Source organism: Penicillium riverlandense (genome assembly GCF_028828495.1).
Source record: "Penicillium riverlandense strain IBT 135883 chromosome Unknown utg000009l_segment0_segment0, whole genome shotgun sequence".
Classification (NCBI taxonomy): domain Eukaryota; kingdom Fungi; phylum Ascomycota; class Eurotiomycetes; order Eurotiales; family Aspergillaceae; genus Penicillium; species Penicillium riverlandense.
This window is the reverse complement of record NW_026643200.1, coordinates 189,859-206,836: the sequence shown is the minus strand read 5'-3', so window position 1 is coordinate 206,836 and position 16,978 is coordinate 189,859. Positions and strand designations below refer to the sequence as shown.

The window sequence follows — 16,978 nt, the reverse complement described above, 5'->3', positions numbered from 1 at the left end:
ATCCGGCCACATCCTATTGCCAAAATCGGAATCAGGTACATGGCCTCTGTGATAGGAGAGTAAGGCAAGGCCTGGGATCGGCAGTCCAACCTAAGAAATAAACTTGTTGGAATAGGGGTTTAGAATTGACATGCAGCTGGATGTATAAGGGTTTTGGAGTAGACAAGCGACGAGTTAGCCCCAGACTAATTCCCTCCTCTCTGCTGTTCAATAAAACTCTTGACCTAAATATGCCGCATCAGGACCATTAACAAAGCGGAGCGATGTCCAGTTGGGCGTTGGAGGATCGACAATGCGGCCATTGCCCCAGGATTGGAATAACTTAGGGTGTCTGGTGGAACGTGCGGGGAATAATATGACGGATCCCCTAAATGGCTTTCAAGATGGTGTCTGTATGGGGTAGGGATGTCGTTTAGCACCGCCATTAGAGCTCGGGCCATAGCTCGCTTAGACAATAGGGGGAATGATAATCGGAGCCTCGCCGTTTTCCTGGCAGGCCCACTATCTGGAGGATCGGCGTGCGCATCATACTATCGAACCGCCGGAAAGATGCAGCGAGCGCATGGGATGGACGTCACATGAAATTAAGCCCTTCCACGCGAGCCGAGATGAATCCTGCCGAGGGTGGAAATACGAAGCGATACGTCGTGGATAGAACCCACGAATGTTCTTCAGTTGAAAAGCTTTATTCCCCACGACATTTGGATCAGGGTTCCCGCGGATTATTCGAGCTGTGGAGTTGTTGACCCTAACAGCGGAATGCAGTGATGCCAAACAAATAGTACACTGCAATGCATTTTAGCCGTAGGTGCAAGGATTAGTTATTGTCAAATTTTTCCAGAGTACAGTTTCAAGAATCAGGGATACGTACCAAGCATCTCTTGCCTCCAGATCCCTGACGCAGATGGGCGCAACTGGTCGGCTCGGATGGGTTCGTCCCGGGACAATAGTGTGGCCTTGGCACTGACAGGGGTTGCCCTGAGCACCTGGGGTTGGTCAAATAGTTGGAGTAACTACATTGTGCCCGTCAATTGTAATGATTGAAACGAAGAAAACAAGAAATAACCCTTGAAAGAAAAATTGCAATGGATATCGGGATATACTTCATACAAATAGACCAGATAATCTCTGGCGGCCCATGACTTGCTCTTTCCGTTTTAGTGCTCTCCCTAAGTAGAGCAAACACACACGCTCATAGGCTGTGACCTCTACTAGATGACAATACGATGTCAGCTGTCGTGGCGGTCAACAATCGTTGCAAGATAAGGCAAACAGGAACCTTTACTATTCCTTGTCATCCATCGGACTTGGATGCGTCGTGGAACCACTGTACAACGTGTTCACACAACAACAACAACAACCACCACCACCACCACGAGGGGGGTTCTTCTTGGTTTCCTCATCAAATAATGAGTACTAACACTAAAAACCACAAGAAGGTGAAAACCGTTGTTCCTAAAAGCTGGCGATGCTGCTCTTATCTGGCGTGCTCTCTAGAAACAAATTCTAAATACCCTAGATTCTTTGTCGATGGGAAGATGAACTTCTAGAGCCGCCCACTAGACTTATCCACTGTCATTTAGTAGAATTGTTCTGAGATTTGCTCGGCAGTGGTTCATATAGAAGAAAGCACAGGCTTCTTGTTCTCGTCTTCTTTCATTCCAGCTCGTTTAGTGACATATCGAGCACCCATGACCCCAGAGAATCAAACAATTGAGGCCGGAGACCCTTTCTAGCTCGAATCGACTGGTCTGCTGCGATTTATCGTCCTGCACCCATGTCCTCTAGGACCTCATTATGGCGCTCTTTGGATGAGGCATTTCAGCTTCAAGATGATGTTGGTCATGAAGCACTACCATACCTGTAAGTAAATTCACTCCTCTTATTATAATCATATTCATGGTAGTGAATAGTCAAGCTAACCTTGTATGTCTTCCCATCTAGATTGGAGCCCTGTCGAAATTAACCGCAATACTGAGGAAGCCAACGCAGGACATAAAGGGTTTTCCATCATTAAGGATGGGCTACAGGGACTGCCGGTCAAGAACGGGGCCGGGTCATGATTGCTCCCCGTGGTCACTGAGCCCGACCGAAGAACCAGTAAGCATCCGTTGTCTCTCACGTGACTGCCTTGAGCATGATCACTGAGTCTTCGCTCGTACTGACACCTACTCAGTGGGCCAGAGCCTTCGCTCTCACAAATATATATATGTGACTACTTCGTGTTTACAGTTTCTATGGACACTTTTTAAACACGGTGTCACATGACCAGCCTACCGCCCAGGGCGGTCAGGGCGTAACCAGGCAGAATGCGCATTTTCTGGCGACGCGAGATGGCATCAAGTCATTCGCCATCACAGTCACGATGCTACTCAGGGCAGCATCGTTGCGACAGCTAGCTGATGTGAACCAGCTATGTCTTCGCTGTGCTCTGAGACAGAGTCATGCTTCAGCACCATCTTTTAGGGCCACTCGCATCCCCAGAGTTGCTGGGAGTCTGCGTTCGTTGTCAACAGCTACGGACCAGCCCGAACCGGTATCGGAAGAACCTGTTCATGCCAAAGTATGTGAAGCGGAATTGATTGTTCAGTATTTGTTTAAGCTGACCGCGCCAGTCTCCCGTACCGGACCCGTCACTCTCTAGTATCTCCGCCGAGGACATTCGGCTGAAAGCCGAGTTCGAAGAAAACCGAGATATCCGACGCTACCTGCAAAAATGGCAGCAAATCAATCCGAATATACTCGACCCTGTGAGAGATCCGCACTCCACAGATCCGTGGGTTGGCACGATGCTCAATGGCCGAGGAGCATCCGACGAACCATGGGGGAACAACCTGACCGACAACCATGATCTGGATCCCTCGGAGTACTCTGACAGCTATTATTTAGAACCGGGTGACCTGGCTGTTCGCCTCTCGTGAGTTTTGGACCTTCTGTCATTCTCGCCTCTACTAACTCCGTCAAGTGCCACCGGTGTGTTCACTTTTTCCATCTATGTGCAGTCGATCCACAAGCAGAGCCAATTCTACACAGATCGCGGTAATTGGCGCCTCTCTTCCTTTAGGGAACTGGATTTTGTGGTCAAGGGATTCGCACCCCCGGGCTTGCTTCGGCCCCTTCTGCCTTATTTCCCAGACCGCGAAGCCCTGACGAATCCGGTGGTCCAGTCTGTTCCAGAGGGCGGAGTTCCGAGACCTCTCGGAGCGCCTCTCTTGAAGATGATGACGGAGTTCGGGGGTCAAGTCCTTGATTTCTATCGGGATAACTCCAAGGTTTTGGATAACCTGCCTGATTACCTGGCTGATGAGGAAGAATTTCGTCGCCTGTCGCTCGAAGAACTGGCCAGTGAAGTTCTTGGTCTGGATAAATCAGAGCTGGACAGTGTGAAGTTATTTGCAATTCATCAGGCCGTGCGACGTTACCCGTTTATCATCGAAAGAGATTCGGCTTCCTTGTTCAATCCCATCTACCTGGTCCAACCGAAGCGCATCGCCGAAATGATTACAAAAGTCACTACCTGGGTCCACGAGCACCAGCAATACTGCACGGAGCTCATCACGGGCAAAAGCCCCGTCGGCATGAAACGCCATCCTATGCAACAGTTCATCGAGAAGGCACGACGCTTGATCCGCCTCAGCCGCAAAGTCCGATCCCCCACAATCATGTTCAGCGTGGGCCCTTCATCTCAAAAATTCTTTCCTGGCCAAGATGGGAAGCCGGCAGTCTACCGCGAGGTTCTCACGGAAAGTTTTACCGAAAGTGACCAGACCATCGTCCAGTTTCTGCAGCTACACGCCATCCCGACGGCTTCGATGGCTTCCGGGACTCTGAAATCGACGGGTTCGCACATCATGCGCTCCACAGGAATGTACAATCAGCTCGGCTTGAGTGAGGACTCGACCCGTCTTTTTTTGCAGGAGCTGGGTGTGGTTTCTCCGTGGGAGAATCTGAGTATTTTGGATCAAAACGTCTTGCTCCCTGGACACGGGATGTCGGAGAAAGCAGAGGCCAAATGGCAAGAGATGGTCGAGAGGGCCAGCAGAATGCCTCTGAAAGACCGCATGCACGATCTGAGAACAGACTGGGGAGATCTGCCCGTTTACTGTGTAGACGCCGCCGCAACAAAGGAAATCGACGATGGCGTGTCTCTGGAGCGAATCCCCGGCTCTGACGATACGTTCTGGGTGCGCGTGCACGTCGCGAATCCCACGGCGTTCATGCATCCTAACGATCCGATCATGCGGTACGCCGCCGAGCGACTCACCAGCACCTACGTCCCGGAACGCACGTATCCCATGCTTCCTCCATCCTTGTCTCAAGATCACTTCAGCTTGGCGGCTGGTCGGCCAACCCTGACGATCAGCGCCAAGATGAATCTGCAGGGAGAAATCCTCGATACGGAGATCAAGAATGGTACCGTTCGAAACATCATCTCTCTGACGCACGACACCCTGCGCAACTTCCTCAACCCTGATACCAAGGAATCTCCCGAGTACCTCACTGTAGGCGGCGAGTATGTCACCCCGCCGCCCGCAGCAGGAAAAGTCCTCACCGAGACCCTCTCACCCGAAGACAAAGAAACATTCACCATCCTGCGCCAACTCATGCTCGCCTTCCGCGAGCACCGCGAGAAGTCCGGCGCCATGGAAATCTTCCCACGTATGGACTTCTCTGTCTCCGTGCAAGCGGGCAACATCCCCATGCAGCCCTACGAAATGCAAGTCAACCAAGGCCGCTACTGGCTCGGCGACCCGATCATCCGTCTACGGTACCGGCCCGACGTCGATCCCCTCGAAATCACCGACCGTTCCAAGGACGACCTCATCTCACTGCTCATGAATCTCGCCGGCCACGTCGCGGCCACCTTCTGCGCCGCCCGCCACATCCCCGCTATCTACGACGGCACCCGCTACGACCCGGAGTACCTGCCGCTGACGCGTGAGAACGTCGCCGAGCTCAATGGCCAGAATTACTATCGCTTCGCCATGCCGCAAGCCATCTCGTCCACCACTCCACTCCCGCACCACACACTGGGTCTAAACTCCTATCTCAAGAGCACGAGTCCGCTGCGTCGGTTCTCAGACGTTCTCGCGCACTTCCAGATCGAGCGAGCACTGCGCTTCGAACACGACCACGGCCGCCAGTTCAACGCTGCCGACCCCAAACACGAACACGAAGAAACCAACGACCCATCCGCTCACCTCCTCTCCAAATCCTCCCTATCCAACCACCTCGCCGCCTCCCAACTGATCAACTCCCGCCTCAGAAACATAATGAAATTCTCCGACCAACACTGGGCTTGCATGCTCCTCTTCCGCGCATTCTACTTCGGCGAATGCGCCCTCCCCGAGTCCTTCACGTGCCAGCTACGCCTTCCGCGCCGCAGACCCCCGAGCGAGGGAACCGTGTATGCAGGCCTGATTGCTAATCTGGGTCTTCGGTGCTCGATTACCATTCCGGAGGACTGTCCTGGTCGTGAACTCATGGGTGTCTTTTCTGTTGTTGATGCTAAGATTACCTCTGTTGATATGGCGTCGTTGGAGGTTAATATGGAGGCGACGAGGTTTGTAAAGGCGTTTAAGAGGATGGGCGAGTGGGCGTGATGTTATCTATCTCTGTATCTGGAGTAGATATTGTACTATATTATATCTCGGTATAAAGCAAAGAAAGGATCGACTCTTCAAATATTTACTTGACCTGCTGTACGAATCACCTGTGTAGATGTTGGAATTTGAATTTTGGTCTTGACTTGATGCACATATCATACACTCGATCCAGAGCAGAGATTCTAGGTCGATACCACCCAACGCCCTCCCTCTATTATTCTAATCTTCTATGTTTATCCTTATAGTATCCCAAATGAAACATCCCTCAAACACCAAAAACCTCTTTCACAAGCGCTTTCTTATTAACTGTAATACTGGAGTATTAGCATGTTTCCACGGTAGTCAAGCCCTCCACCGTGAGGGCAATCAAACTGAAAGGCAAAGAGAGAATAAAAGACTCACCCTTCCCCATCGCATTCCTCGGAATAGAATCTAAAAGCTTCATCTCCTGCGGCACCTTATAAGCCGCCAATCGATCACGCAGGGCGCGCCGCATATCCATTGCGCCCCAGGGCTTTCCATTCCGGCCGGCTGTCTGCGCGGACGGATGCAGGACGATGACGGCGGCGACTTTTTGACCCCATTGTTCGGAGGGGAGGCCTACTACCGCTGCTTCACTGATTTGGGGACTGGATGTAAATCATTTTGTTAGGACTGTCATTAATAAACCGAGACAAGAGAGATGGAGAGGGGGACAGAAGGAGTGGACTGGAGGAAAGGGAAGAACATACAGAGAAAGCAACTCCCGCTCCACCTCCAACGCGCTGACTTTCTCACCTCCCGTCTTGATGATATCGACGCTCTTCCGGCCGCGGATGAAATACATAGGCCCCCTTGCCCAGGGTCCGCTGCGACCAGTACCGGCACCCTCGACGGTATGCCTCGTCGCCACATCGCCAGTTTTGAACCACGGCGTTCCGCCATCGTCGCTCGCAACGAAGGCCTCGCGAGTCGCTTTCTCATTCGCCCAGTACCTGCTGAACAGCGTAGCCCCGCGCAGCTGGATCTCTCCCTCGCGCGTGCGGCCGTCCGGGGCGACTTCTTCGCCTGGTTGGATGACCTGCTCCGTCTCCGTGTCGACAAGACGGACTTCCACGCCTGGAAGTGGCCAGCCCACGCTGCCGTCGACGCGGTCTGCCAAGTCGAGCCCGCAGCTGAGCGCCATTCCTACTTCGGTCATACCAAATCGCTCGAGGAGGACGTTGCCATCGCTCAGATTTTTCCAGGCTGTTTTGGTGGGTGTGGGGAGTGCAGCGGAGCCTGAGATGTTGAGTCGGAGGTTTTCCGGGGCAATGCCTTTTTTCGCTGCTTGTTGAAAGTCTGGTGTTAGATTGGGGAATGCGTTCATGAGCCGGTTGTAGACTGTCGGTACGGCTGTTAGGAATGTAATTGGCTGCTTCTGCTTTCCGCTGGAGTTGCCAGATGGTAGGAATGGTGCAGCGAGTCGCGACCACACTTGATCTGTGTTGAACGGGTACATAAACTCGATGCACGAACCAGCCACGAGGGGCGCCACCAGCGCATTTATCGTCCCGTGGATATGATGCAGTGGCAGGAGATGAAGCAGTCTGTCTTGAGGGGAATACTTCCATGCCTCAAGAAGCGATGATGCCTGTGCAGCTAGAGCAGATTCTGGAATCAACACGCCTTTCTGTGCATGTATCAGCGTAGTCCCACCCCCAAAATGACAAACAGCAAACATACCGGCCGAGCCGTAGTGCCCGAAGTATAAAGCATCATCCCGCTAGATGAGGGCTTCTTCGCATCTTCCAGCGTAACCGATTCGCCCGCGGCGCCCTTCTGGATCTTGCTCCTGATATCAAACACGGGTTCCCGGTCCAGACCCGCACGGAGAATCTCCCTCGCTTTGTCGGCATACTTCTCGGTAGAAAGCAGTACTTTGGCCTGCGAGTTGTCGAGGATATACTGCAGCTCCCCTGCGGGGAATGAGGGAGCCAAGGGAAGCGCAATGGCGTCGTTGGCAAGGATAGCCAGCAGCGTCACTAGAAGCAACAAGCCATCAGCGAGGGCCCTCGTGAAAAAAAGTCCATAGCAGCTGCAAAGGAAGAGACACAGTACCCACGTAATCATAGCTATTCTCCGCGAGAAAAGCAACCCGCTCGCCAGTCAATTGACCGTGGCCACCTTCGCTCCCAGCTTTCCGCTCCAGCTCGTTCCGCGCGCGCACCACGTCGGCGATCAGGCTGCCGTACGTAAAGGAACGGGCCGACGTGCTGTGAATAACAGCCAGACTGGACGGGTCATGGCTCTGGAGGGCGCGGAAGAGGGGGAGATTGGGGAGCGTTGAGAGGAGTCGGTGTCGAACTCGGACAGGTCGTGCACTAACTATGGAGCTGGGGCGGATGCGCGAGGTCGAAAAGTGCGCCAGCGCGGAGAGACTGCGGCTGGACATGGTGGTGCGGGAATCAGAGGGTCATAATTAAATGATTGCTGTCGAGTGTCGAGGATCGAGTGTCGAGAAGAATAAACTGACCGGAAAGTTGATGTCATGAGGGACGGACAAACCTCCGCGGAAATCAAACTTTCTTCCTCCCTCCCTCACCACACGCACATTCTCTCTCCCACGCCAATGCTACGCGCCCCAGGCCTCTCGCGCCTATTCTCCATCTCTACGAGAATGGCTTCCGCCACACCCATGGAGGATGTCATGCGCGACAAGGTATCTCTCTCCTCACCTGCTCCACAACTAACCTCCTCATCGCTGACAGAAGTACCTGGTCTAGCTCGCGCACGCCTTCACGCCCTCAACATTAATCATCCGCAACGACTCGCACCTGCACGCGCACCATGCCCCAATGCAGGGCTCTACGTCTAAGGAGACGCACTTCCAGTTCGTTCTTCTCTTCTCGTCATCTGAAATCTGAAATCTGGGTTGAAAGACTAACCGCTTGTTGGGTTAACTGCATAGCGTCACCGTCACCTCCGAGGCCTTCCGCTCAAAGCCGCAGCCTGCGCGGCATCGTATGGTCTACGCGCTGTTCAAGGAGGAGATGAGCCGCGAGAATGGACTTCACGCGCTGCAGCTTAAGACAAGGACGCCGGAGGAGGAGCAAAGGGATCAGGAGAAGAAATCATAGTCTTTCAAGATGATATATACCCAACAAAGCAATACCCAAATCTGGCCACATATCTATCCGATAAGTCCAGGGCAGAAAGAAATTTTGCAGAAGGGAATGGATTATTAGGCGGATTACATAGATTCTAGCGCCAAACATCATCGAGTCGGCGGGCGCTGCTGCGGCGGCGGCGACAGAAAGTAAAGACAGACAGAACACAAACAAACACTCTAGTATATACATGCAATGCGCCACGGCATCACGGCTACCCCGGGGGATGGATGGCCCGTTCATATCCCTAGATAGTAGAAGCAGCGAAATCATCCAAGGCAACACTTTCATCATGATGAGCACGGAGCAGCTGTACACGAGACAGACACACGCAGAAACAGAACAATAAAGAGAGGGAGAGGGAAGGGATAATGACAGAGACAAGACAATAAAAGCGGCTTTTGCAGCAAGCGCGCATAGACAAGGCAAGGCAAGGCAAAATGCGACGGTGGGTGGTGGTGGTGGTGGTGGTATCTGGAGAGGAAAGGAGAGGGAGGAAAGGAGACATAGGAAAGGAATTGAGTCGAGTCGGATAACCACCCAAAAGTCGTACAGAAAAAGAAAGTTAGCTTTTCTCGACCTAGACACGTTATAGTCAGCCATCTAGCCCAGAATTATAGAGCAGCACGCATACTCTGCCCAACCTAACTAACCTCTTTCACCACAACAACAATCACCACAATGATGATAATGATGAGGATAACAGTACCCAGGGCATACCACTTCCACCGCCGGGCATTGCGGGCGCTTGTGATGGCACTGTCGAGCTTGGTATTGGCCTGCTCGACGTTGCCGTGTGTCTCCTGCGCGCTCTGGTTGATCTGTTCGACCTGCGGTTCTTGCTGGTGCACCAGCTCAGCCACCTCCTGGTACAGCCGGCTGAGCTCGATCATGTCCTGCTCGATCTTACGGATGGCGGCCGAGCGCTGCAGAGTAGCTGCTTTGGCATCCTGCGCTTGGCGCGAGCGGGCTCCGGTAATCTATCACAGACAATAAGCAACAATCGCTAGCTAAGCCACTGAAGAGGAAGCCAAACTTACAGCGAAGCTCTGCTCCTGACCCATCAACACATTCTCCACCCCCTGTTGCAGCTCCTCGGGGGTTGCGTCTGGGTTGGCAATCTCATACCGCCGACGGACCTGCTCGCGCAGCCTCTTCTGAAAGTCCGACTGCGAGCGCTGGTACTGCTCGATTTCACGGCGCAGGTTCCGGCTAACAAGCTCAACCTGGCCCTGGACGCGTGGGTCGCCGGACCCGGGAGTCTCCTTGACGCGCTTGAACTGGTCGCGCAGGTAGCGCAGGGCGGTGTTCATCTCGTCCTCGACGTAGTCAAGCGTCTGGCGCGCGGCCTGGTCTTCCTTGCCGGTGCTCGAGTCCAGGAGGGCGTTCTGGGCGGCGCCGAGCTGGTTCTGGCGCTTGGCGCTCAGCTCTGCCACGCCGTCGTTGATTTCTTTGCATTTGTTGAGGATTCCGGTTGGGCCAGCGGAGGGCTGGTTGATGTTGGCCATTTCTGTTTTGGGGGAGGCGCGTAGTTAGTAGGTCGCTACGAAAAAAAAAATATTAGGGAGATAGGAAGGACACACCATATCCGCCGCCGGTTCCCTGCTCCATGGCTCCAGCCTGGCCATAACCACCACCATATCCGTAGCTCTGCTGCTGCGGGGGCTGCTGCTGTTGGGCGTAGGGGTTCTGGGGCTGCTGGCCGCCATACGGGTTGTACTGGCCGTAGCCGCCTTGGTCGCCGAGATTCTGGTACTGTCGATATGATGAGCAAAACGCCAAGGGGAGAAAGTAAAGGAGCTTACACTCATGATCGCTGTTCCGAGGGATCCGTGGTGGATGTAATTGGTAGAGAGGGGGAGGGGGTGGGAAGGGAGCGAGAACAAGGGGTGGGAAGGATGAAGAATAAGAGGAAGGGAGACTCAGGGTGAGACAGGCAGACGGGACGGGGCTGGACTGTGGCGGAGGCAGAAAGGCAAGCGGTAAACACAGCCCACCTGTTATTAACTTTGGCAAGAGATGTATAGTTCAATGGCTATAAACAATGATTGTTTTGATTTTGAACCCATTGATGACTATTAGTTGCCCCTACTACTCTCGACTCGCTATTTATCATGAAACGTGTTGTTCTGTACCTGCGACTGTCGGCCTCCTTGCCTGGTGGGGCCAGCAGTGGCTGGTGCGACGATCGGACGGGTGAGGTACTGGGTACTTGTTCCACCGTGTGGCCCACACACTCTATCAAGTAACCAGTACCCGTCAAGTCTGCACGTCATGATTAAACACTCTGCGATACCTTGCTGCCTACCTGCAGACGTCGGTCTCGCGTGTGCGGGAAAAACATGCATGCCTACAGACTAGTGACCTAGTATGTACTGCACTATGTATGTACTACGCTATGACGGAGGCATTGCATCTGAATCATTCATTCAATTACATTCACAAATATGTAGATAGGGGCTTTGTCTTTTGATATACACGACTCCAGACGGGCATGTCACGGCGTACACCCCGTCCATCCCCTGCACAGCAGGGTTAGACATTTAGTTCTTCGACTCGCGGCGCTCCTCCTCGCGCGGCGCGTCCGGCATATAGTCATCGGCGTCGAGGGCATTCATATCATCTTCCTTGGCATTAAGGTGGCGGAAGATGGCGAAGAACACGACACCGACCAGGAACGAGGCGCAGGCGACACCGACAAACATCCAGAGAATGGCCGGGTCGTACGCGGCGGGAGTCAGGGCCTCGGCAATGGCAGATCCGAACGCGGTGGTGAGCAGGTACATCGACTGGACGAACGACTTCATCGACGGCGGCGCCTTGGTGTAAGCGTACTCCAGACCCGACACCGAGGCGAAAATCTCCGAGATACCAATGAGCACGTATGCGGGAGTCTGGATGGCGATATGCACGTTGTTGCCCTGGGCCACGCCGTCCACCATCGCGCCCGGGCACGACAGTGGATGCTCGTAACACGGGCCGGCCGAGTAGATCAGGTGCTGCACAATGGCAGCGTAGACCATCGCCAACGACGCAACCACGAAACCCAGTGAGATCCGGGTGATGGGGCGGAAGGGGATCTTCATGCGGCGCATCAGCGGATACACGATCGTCTCCAGCAGCGGGATGAAGACGATGATGGAGATGGGATCAAAGTTCTGCATCAGGTCGTTCGGGATGCCATGTCCTCTCATCTGGCCGGCCTGCGTGACGAAGTTGCTCGAGAACTGCCCGTACACCAACCAGTAGATCGGGTAGAAAGCAAACACCCGGCAGGCCACCAGCGCACGCTTCACCTCGTCAATGAAGTGGTCGTCCCACGGCACAACGGTGGCCGACTCGCCGCGGTGCTCGGCCTGCCAGCTGGGCTTGGGGGCATCCATGTTGCGGTTCTTGACCATGATCCACAGGGACCGGAAGGCGTCCGTGACGACCGAGCCCTGCGGCGGGCGCACCACGTAGTACTTGCGACCCAGCAGGAGCACCGCGGTTCCGACGATGAACATGCACAGACACAGCAGGAAGGCGGACCAAAAGCCGATGTACAATTCCATGTACGGGGTGGCCAGCAGGGACAATGAACCAATGTTGATACAACCGTAAAAGATCATGTAGATGCGCTGGATGGTCAGGGCCGGGTCGATGATGACGCGCTCGCCCTTCTTGGTGGTCGACAGCGCCATCTTCTTCCGCTTGTACTGGTCGGCGATCAGAGGAGCCACGTTACTCTTGATACCGCCCGTGCCCAGGCCAATGATCAAAATCGCCGTGATGAACCCGCCCACACCGGCTCCGTGGGCCAGAGCGCTGGGGATGGAGGTGCAGACCAGGATGAGCAGACCAGTGATGTAGACGCCGCAGAACAGCACGATCGTCTTGTACTTTCCGAGGTACTGATCGGCGATGATGGCACCAAAGATGGGAGTCACATAGCACCAAAACTGGAAGAACGTGGTCAATCCCGTGGCGCCCTGGTGGCCCATACCCAGTGCGCCCCGGCCTTCGGAGCCATCCAAGGGACGCTGGACGTAGTTCTGGAACAGGCCTTGCATGCCGTAGTAGGTGAAACGCTCGCTCAACTCGACGATGGCCACCAGCCAGGCGGAGACGGGCAGGTTCTCGGCGATGTGGCGCAGAGCCTTCTTCTCGGTCTCGGTGGGCTCCTCGCCATCCGGGGTGTCGGCCACGGCCTTCTCGTCAGCGTCCATGGACTTTTCGTTCAAAGCCACCTCGGGGAGGGAGGCATCGTTCTGTTGCCTGAGCGGGGGAAAATGTTAGTTCGAGTTGTACGCAAGTAGCACGAAACCAAAAACATACACCGTAGTAGGCTCAGTCTCGCGCTCAGCAGTCGACATGGCTGCGGGTAGGACTCTCTCTTTTTTTCCTGCCAAAAGGACCACGGCAAAGGGACACTCGGGGAAGGAAAGGAAATAGACGGGGACCCCGAGCTATTTACCTTTTATTCCGTTTCCATTACCCAACGGCCGAGGCGAACAGTGGAGATTTTTTTCGGCGTCTCCCTTATCGGCGCATGAGCCGACGGGGCCAAGAGAAAAAAACAGAGCTAGCGTGCGAGATGGCAGATGAATCCATTGTTCGCAGCAGCACTACCACGGAAAGGATCGGCGGAGATTTCTTGGCTCTTTGCCGCCGGACAAATGAGCGTGCCACGATGGGGGGCGAACGGAATGTAACCCCAGAACAGCTCGCGCACGAACCCGATGCCGTCCTCTGTATGTACCCCAACAGAGTCGATCAAACAACAGCCCGGCTGGGGGAGCACGGTGAATGGCCTAGAGGCGATTCAGGGTCTGGTCGAATAATCGTTGCCAGGAGTCGGAACGGAACCCTGGTTCCGACTTTGGTCCTTATCTTGCTGGTCGATAACCCGGTGAGTTGAAAATTCGCTTGTGGCACATGGGCGAGTCTAGCCACGTTTTTTCCATTTTTTTATCTTTTTGCCCCTGCCAATAACCGCGGTCGCATTCCGGAGCCCCCGTCTCCGGACTCCGTAGCGATGGGATATCGGAACCGCGCATTCTTTGGTTTGCCTGACGCCGCTTCCGGTCTGGTCGCGAAAAGGAAGGTAGTCACGGATGCACCCTGGCCAGGCCAGGCGGCCTTGGCCACCTGCTGCCCAATCCCCGAGCGTGCCGCCGCCACACGCGTGCAACCTCGGGGTCCCCGGCAAGAAGGGGGGGAGGAGGGAGGACCTGACTAGACTCGACCAGGTCGAATCATCGTGGATGGGGTTTCAGGATCGTCTCATTGGTGTCGTCCAGATGCTACCCCGGAGTCCGATCCTTTGGTCCCGTGCAGAGAGCTGAGGCGACCGCGGCCAGCCAGTGAGAGCGGATGCCAAGATGCATTGGTATTCGCCTGGGGTAACGATGTGCTAATTATTCTCTCGTAAGAGGCCGACGGGATGCGGTGGAGTCGGGTCTTTGCCAAGCCAGTAGTCATGATAAGGGTTTCTGGCTGTCTGGGGTATTATCAATCATAATGAAGGTGTCAAGAGGTGACAGAGAAAAGTCAAGAAAAGCAGAAGGAAGGAAGAGTCGGGCGTCAGTCTGGGGATCCAGCGCCAATAAGTAGTGAGGGCCACTGATTGTCGCTCCGACTTCGCTGAGTTTAGCCGAAGTATCCCCCGCTAGTCTGCTCGAAGGGCGTGAGATGCAAGCCATGGCGATGGGGTCATTCTGGGTCTGACTCTGGGCAATCCGACACCGGCGTCAACTCGTACACGAGGATCGGGGGAACAGAAGAAAAAAGAAGGGCAGGCCAAGCATTTTAAGCTGCAGGGTCGGTAGTGCTTGGCCCGATGATCTGTTGGTCTCGTCGGGCCAGTGCATTCGCCATCCTATCTCGGGGGGTAGACGATCACACGCTGGCTGTCGGGGTCCAATGAGAATAAGCCCGTTCTGCTGTCGGACCTCGTTCGGGGACGAATGATGAGGACGCGATAGGCTGGACGGTGGACCGGCGGCCGTCCGGCAGTCGATACTCCAGGAACGAGTGTTCTTTGCCGATGCGAGAGTTGCGAATAATTGTTAGAGGTGACTGTGGTCATATATATAGCAATATTCGAAAATAGACTCCCTTCGTGCATTCAGAGCCTATTCTCCAGCCTGTATTCTCAACCGTGGGAGCTACGCTTCATTCGAGATATGATACAGAGACACTTACTGGCTGCGTCTCAAATGGCTAGCGCAGCTAATGCAACAAAGGCACAATCAAAGATTCCGCAGGAACTCTCGACAAGTTCGGAGACATCCATCTCCTTCTCCTCCCTTTGAATCAGATCGGCCATAGACATATTATATTCATTGATGCTAAAAACGCTGCGATCTCTTGCTTGACAAATTCGACTCTTTGTAGATGAGACTCTTATCTTCTTCTAGAATTCATTCCATACCTAGGTCACGACTCATAATATCCGGAAAGCCCTCGTCTCTACAGGCTGATCCAGAATCTTCTCCCTAGCGGAGCTTGGCTTCAAAATCATTGACGATCTCCTGAACTGCAGCCGCGACCTCCTGCGGCCGCGAAAGGAAGGGGCTATGGCCGGATCCTTCGAGTGTGCGAATTAGCCACTTTTCCTGGCCACCTGCGCCCGCCACCATGCCGTCCTGCTGTTCGATTGGGAGGATGCCAGCATCGGCCGTGCACCTAATATAGCCTAATCTCCCACTATAGGAGTCGTCCTGCCAGGCTTGCGGCGGCACAATGCCCATATTGGCGGCCATGCTCTGAGGGCGAAGCTGCGGGAGTGCCCAGTCGATTCGGTCTGCAGGCACATCCGGAGCGAAAAACAAGTTGCGCGGATCTTTGGGGAGGAAGAGTCCTTCGCTCGGCACGTCCCACGTCACGAAGGGTAGGCCGCCCATGTCGCGAATGACCGCGCCTTGGTCCATGCCTCCAGGGAAGATATAGGCACATAGAGCGACCATCCCTAGGACGCCTTTGTCGGCCAGCCCCTCGATGGCCGCACTCGCAATTGGTCCTCCGTAGGAATGCGCTAGGACGACGACGCGCTTACCCATAGATAGCTGCGCTTCCACAACGGACCGTACGAGGGCCGCGTCGTCGAACTGCGTCGTACCTACCACCCCGCTGACGCACGGTAGGTCCACGGCCTCCACAACATAGCCGAGAGCCTCGAGGGCGGGGATTTGGAACCTCCAGCACCACGAGCCATGCCATGCGCCGTGCACGAGAACGATAGTCGGTTTGGTAGTTGATGACATGCGAAGGAGTATAGCTAAACAGACAGAACAAGATATTAGAAGGAAATGTGCCAAGTTAATAGTAGCGGAATATGTACTGTAGCAGTCAGCCGCAAATGACCCCAGATATCAGTTAGAAACCCGCCCCATGCTCCCAGATCACGTGTAATTCCTGATACGAATGCCCGTCCTAAGTCTGGGGCAAGAATTAGTTTATCCCAATATTCCATCGTATCGTATTTCACCGACGTTGGGACGTCGCTCAACGCTAGAATGGGCATTTATCAAGTTGAGACAGGTTTGTTGGCATCGGGTGTTTCCGCACTCGCTTAGAACGTCTTTCGGGTATGGGAGAGTAAGTCTAGTGAGAATTTAACTGGCGTTGTCAGCCGGGTTTAAACAAAATGGAACCGGAAATTTGAATCTGGTAGTCCAACCAAAGGCCAACTCCAAGCCAGCAGCAACACCAACTATATAGAGACGATCCGAGCAGCTGTATTTCTCAGGATTGTCGGAACCTAACCTTAGTATTCTCCCGAAGTAACCTGTAGCCCTCTAATCACCAATGTCTGAAAATCTAGATATGGTAACAGGGACAGATAGAATTGGACCGTGATCCCTGCTCTCCGCCATATATACGAAGAGAGAAGAAGTGCTCCGATAGAATGGGATGGAGACGCCGCATAGTGTGTGTGAACAGCTTGGTCTGGTCCCCAAAGAGGTATGGCATGTGTAAGTGATGATTTGATATTGAGTATATGTAGTCTTTGTCAAAATTGAGCTCGAAGTTCGACTATCAACATGGATCATTTCTACACGGGGCCACCACCCGCCAAATATATAGATCCGACACATCAACAAATAATTGAAAATCCCAATCACTGGGGAAAAAAAAAAACCTATCCAAATCCTTCACTTTGTTTACAGTAACTCTTCTTAAACCAATCTCCATCTCCCATCTCATGCTCGTGGCCATCAACGGACTTTAAGGAGTTATGGAGTTAACTATCGGGCATAA

General features: G+C 53.9%; 6 protein-coding genes across 6 annotated transcripts; 2 read left to right on the top strand and 4 right to left on the bottom strand.

Annotated features, from left to right (window-relative positions):
* Positions 1–2,365: 2,365 nt before the first annotated feature.
* On the top strand, positions 2,366–5,603 carry N7474_010356 (exoribonuclease II; the record flags this gene model as incomplete). Its single annotated transcript, XM_057201766.1, has 3 exons — positions 2,366–2,563; positions 2,616–2,917; positions 2,966–5,603. 3 exons carry the CDS (start codon positions 2,366–2,368, stop codon positions 5,601–5,603), a joined length of 3,138 nt encoding a protein of 1,045 aa, XP_057048037.1.
* A 268-nt stretch (positions 5,604–5,871) lies between these two features.
* N7474_010355 (acyl-CoA synthetase) lies at positions 5,872–8,019 on the bottom strand (the record flags this gene model as incomplete). The annotated part of the gene is made up of 5 exons (XM_057201765.1): positions 5,872–5,912; positions 6,009–6,235; positions 6,338–7,257; positions 7,311–7,609; positions 7,686–8,019. The coding sequence occupies 5 exons, from the start codon at positions 8,017–8,019 to the stop codon at positions 5,872–5,874; spliced, it is 1,821 nt and encodes a 606-aa protein (XP_057048036.1).
* Positions 8,020–8,196: 177 nt separating this feature from the next.
* Positions 8,197–8,704, top strand: N7474_010354 (BolA family protein; the record flags this gene model as incomplete). The annotated part of the gene is made up of 3 exons (XM_057201764.1): positions 8,197–8,286; positions 8,351–8,457; positions 8,536–8,704. The coding sequence occupies 3 exons, from the start codon at positions 8,197–8,199 to the stop codon at positions 8,702–8,704; spliced, it is 366 nt and encodes a 121-aa protein (XP_057048035.1).
* A 595-nt stretch (positions 8,705–9,299) lies between these two features.
* On the bottom strand, positions 9,300–10,545 carry N7474_010353 (syntaxin; the record flags this gene model as incomplete). Its single annotated transcript, XM_057201763.1, has 5 exons — positions 9,300–9,314; positions 9,388–9,714; positions 9,775–10,244; positions 10,318–10,489; positions 10,540–10,545. The coding sequence occupies 5 exons, from the start codon at positions 10,543–10,545 to the stop codon at positions 9,300–9,302; spliced, it is 990 nt and encodes a 329-aa protein (XP_057048034.1).
* A 732-nt stretch (positions 10,546–11,277) lies between these two features.
* N7474_010352 (peptide MFS transporter) lies at positions 11,278–13,089 on the bottom strand (the record flags this gene model as incomplete). Its single annotated transcript, XM_057201762.1, has 2 exons — positions 11,278–12,991; positions 13,052–13,089. The coding sequence occupies 2 exons, from the start codon at positions 13,087–13,089 to the stop codon at positions 11,278–11,280; spliced, it is 1,752 nt and encodes a 583-aa protein (XP_057048033.1).
* A 2,124-nt stretch (positions 13,090–15,213) lies between these two features.
* N7474_010351 (alpha/beta hydrolase) lies at positions 15,214–15,981 on the bottom strand (the record flags this gene model as incomplete). The annotated part of the gene is made up of 1 exon (XM_057201761.1): positions 15,214–15,981. The coding sequence occupies one exon, from the start codon at positions 15,979–15,981 to the stop codon at positions 15,214–15,216; it is 768 nt and encodes a 255-aa protein (XP_057048032.1).
* Between the last annotated feature and the right edge of the window lie 997 nt (positions 15,982–16,978).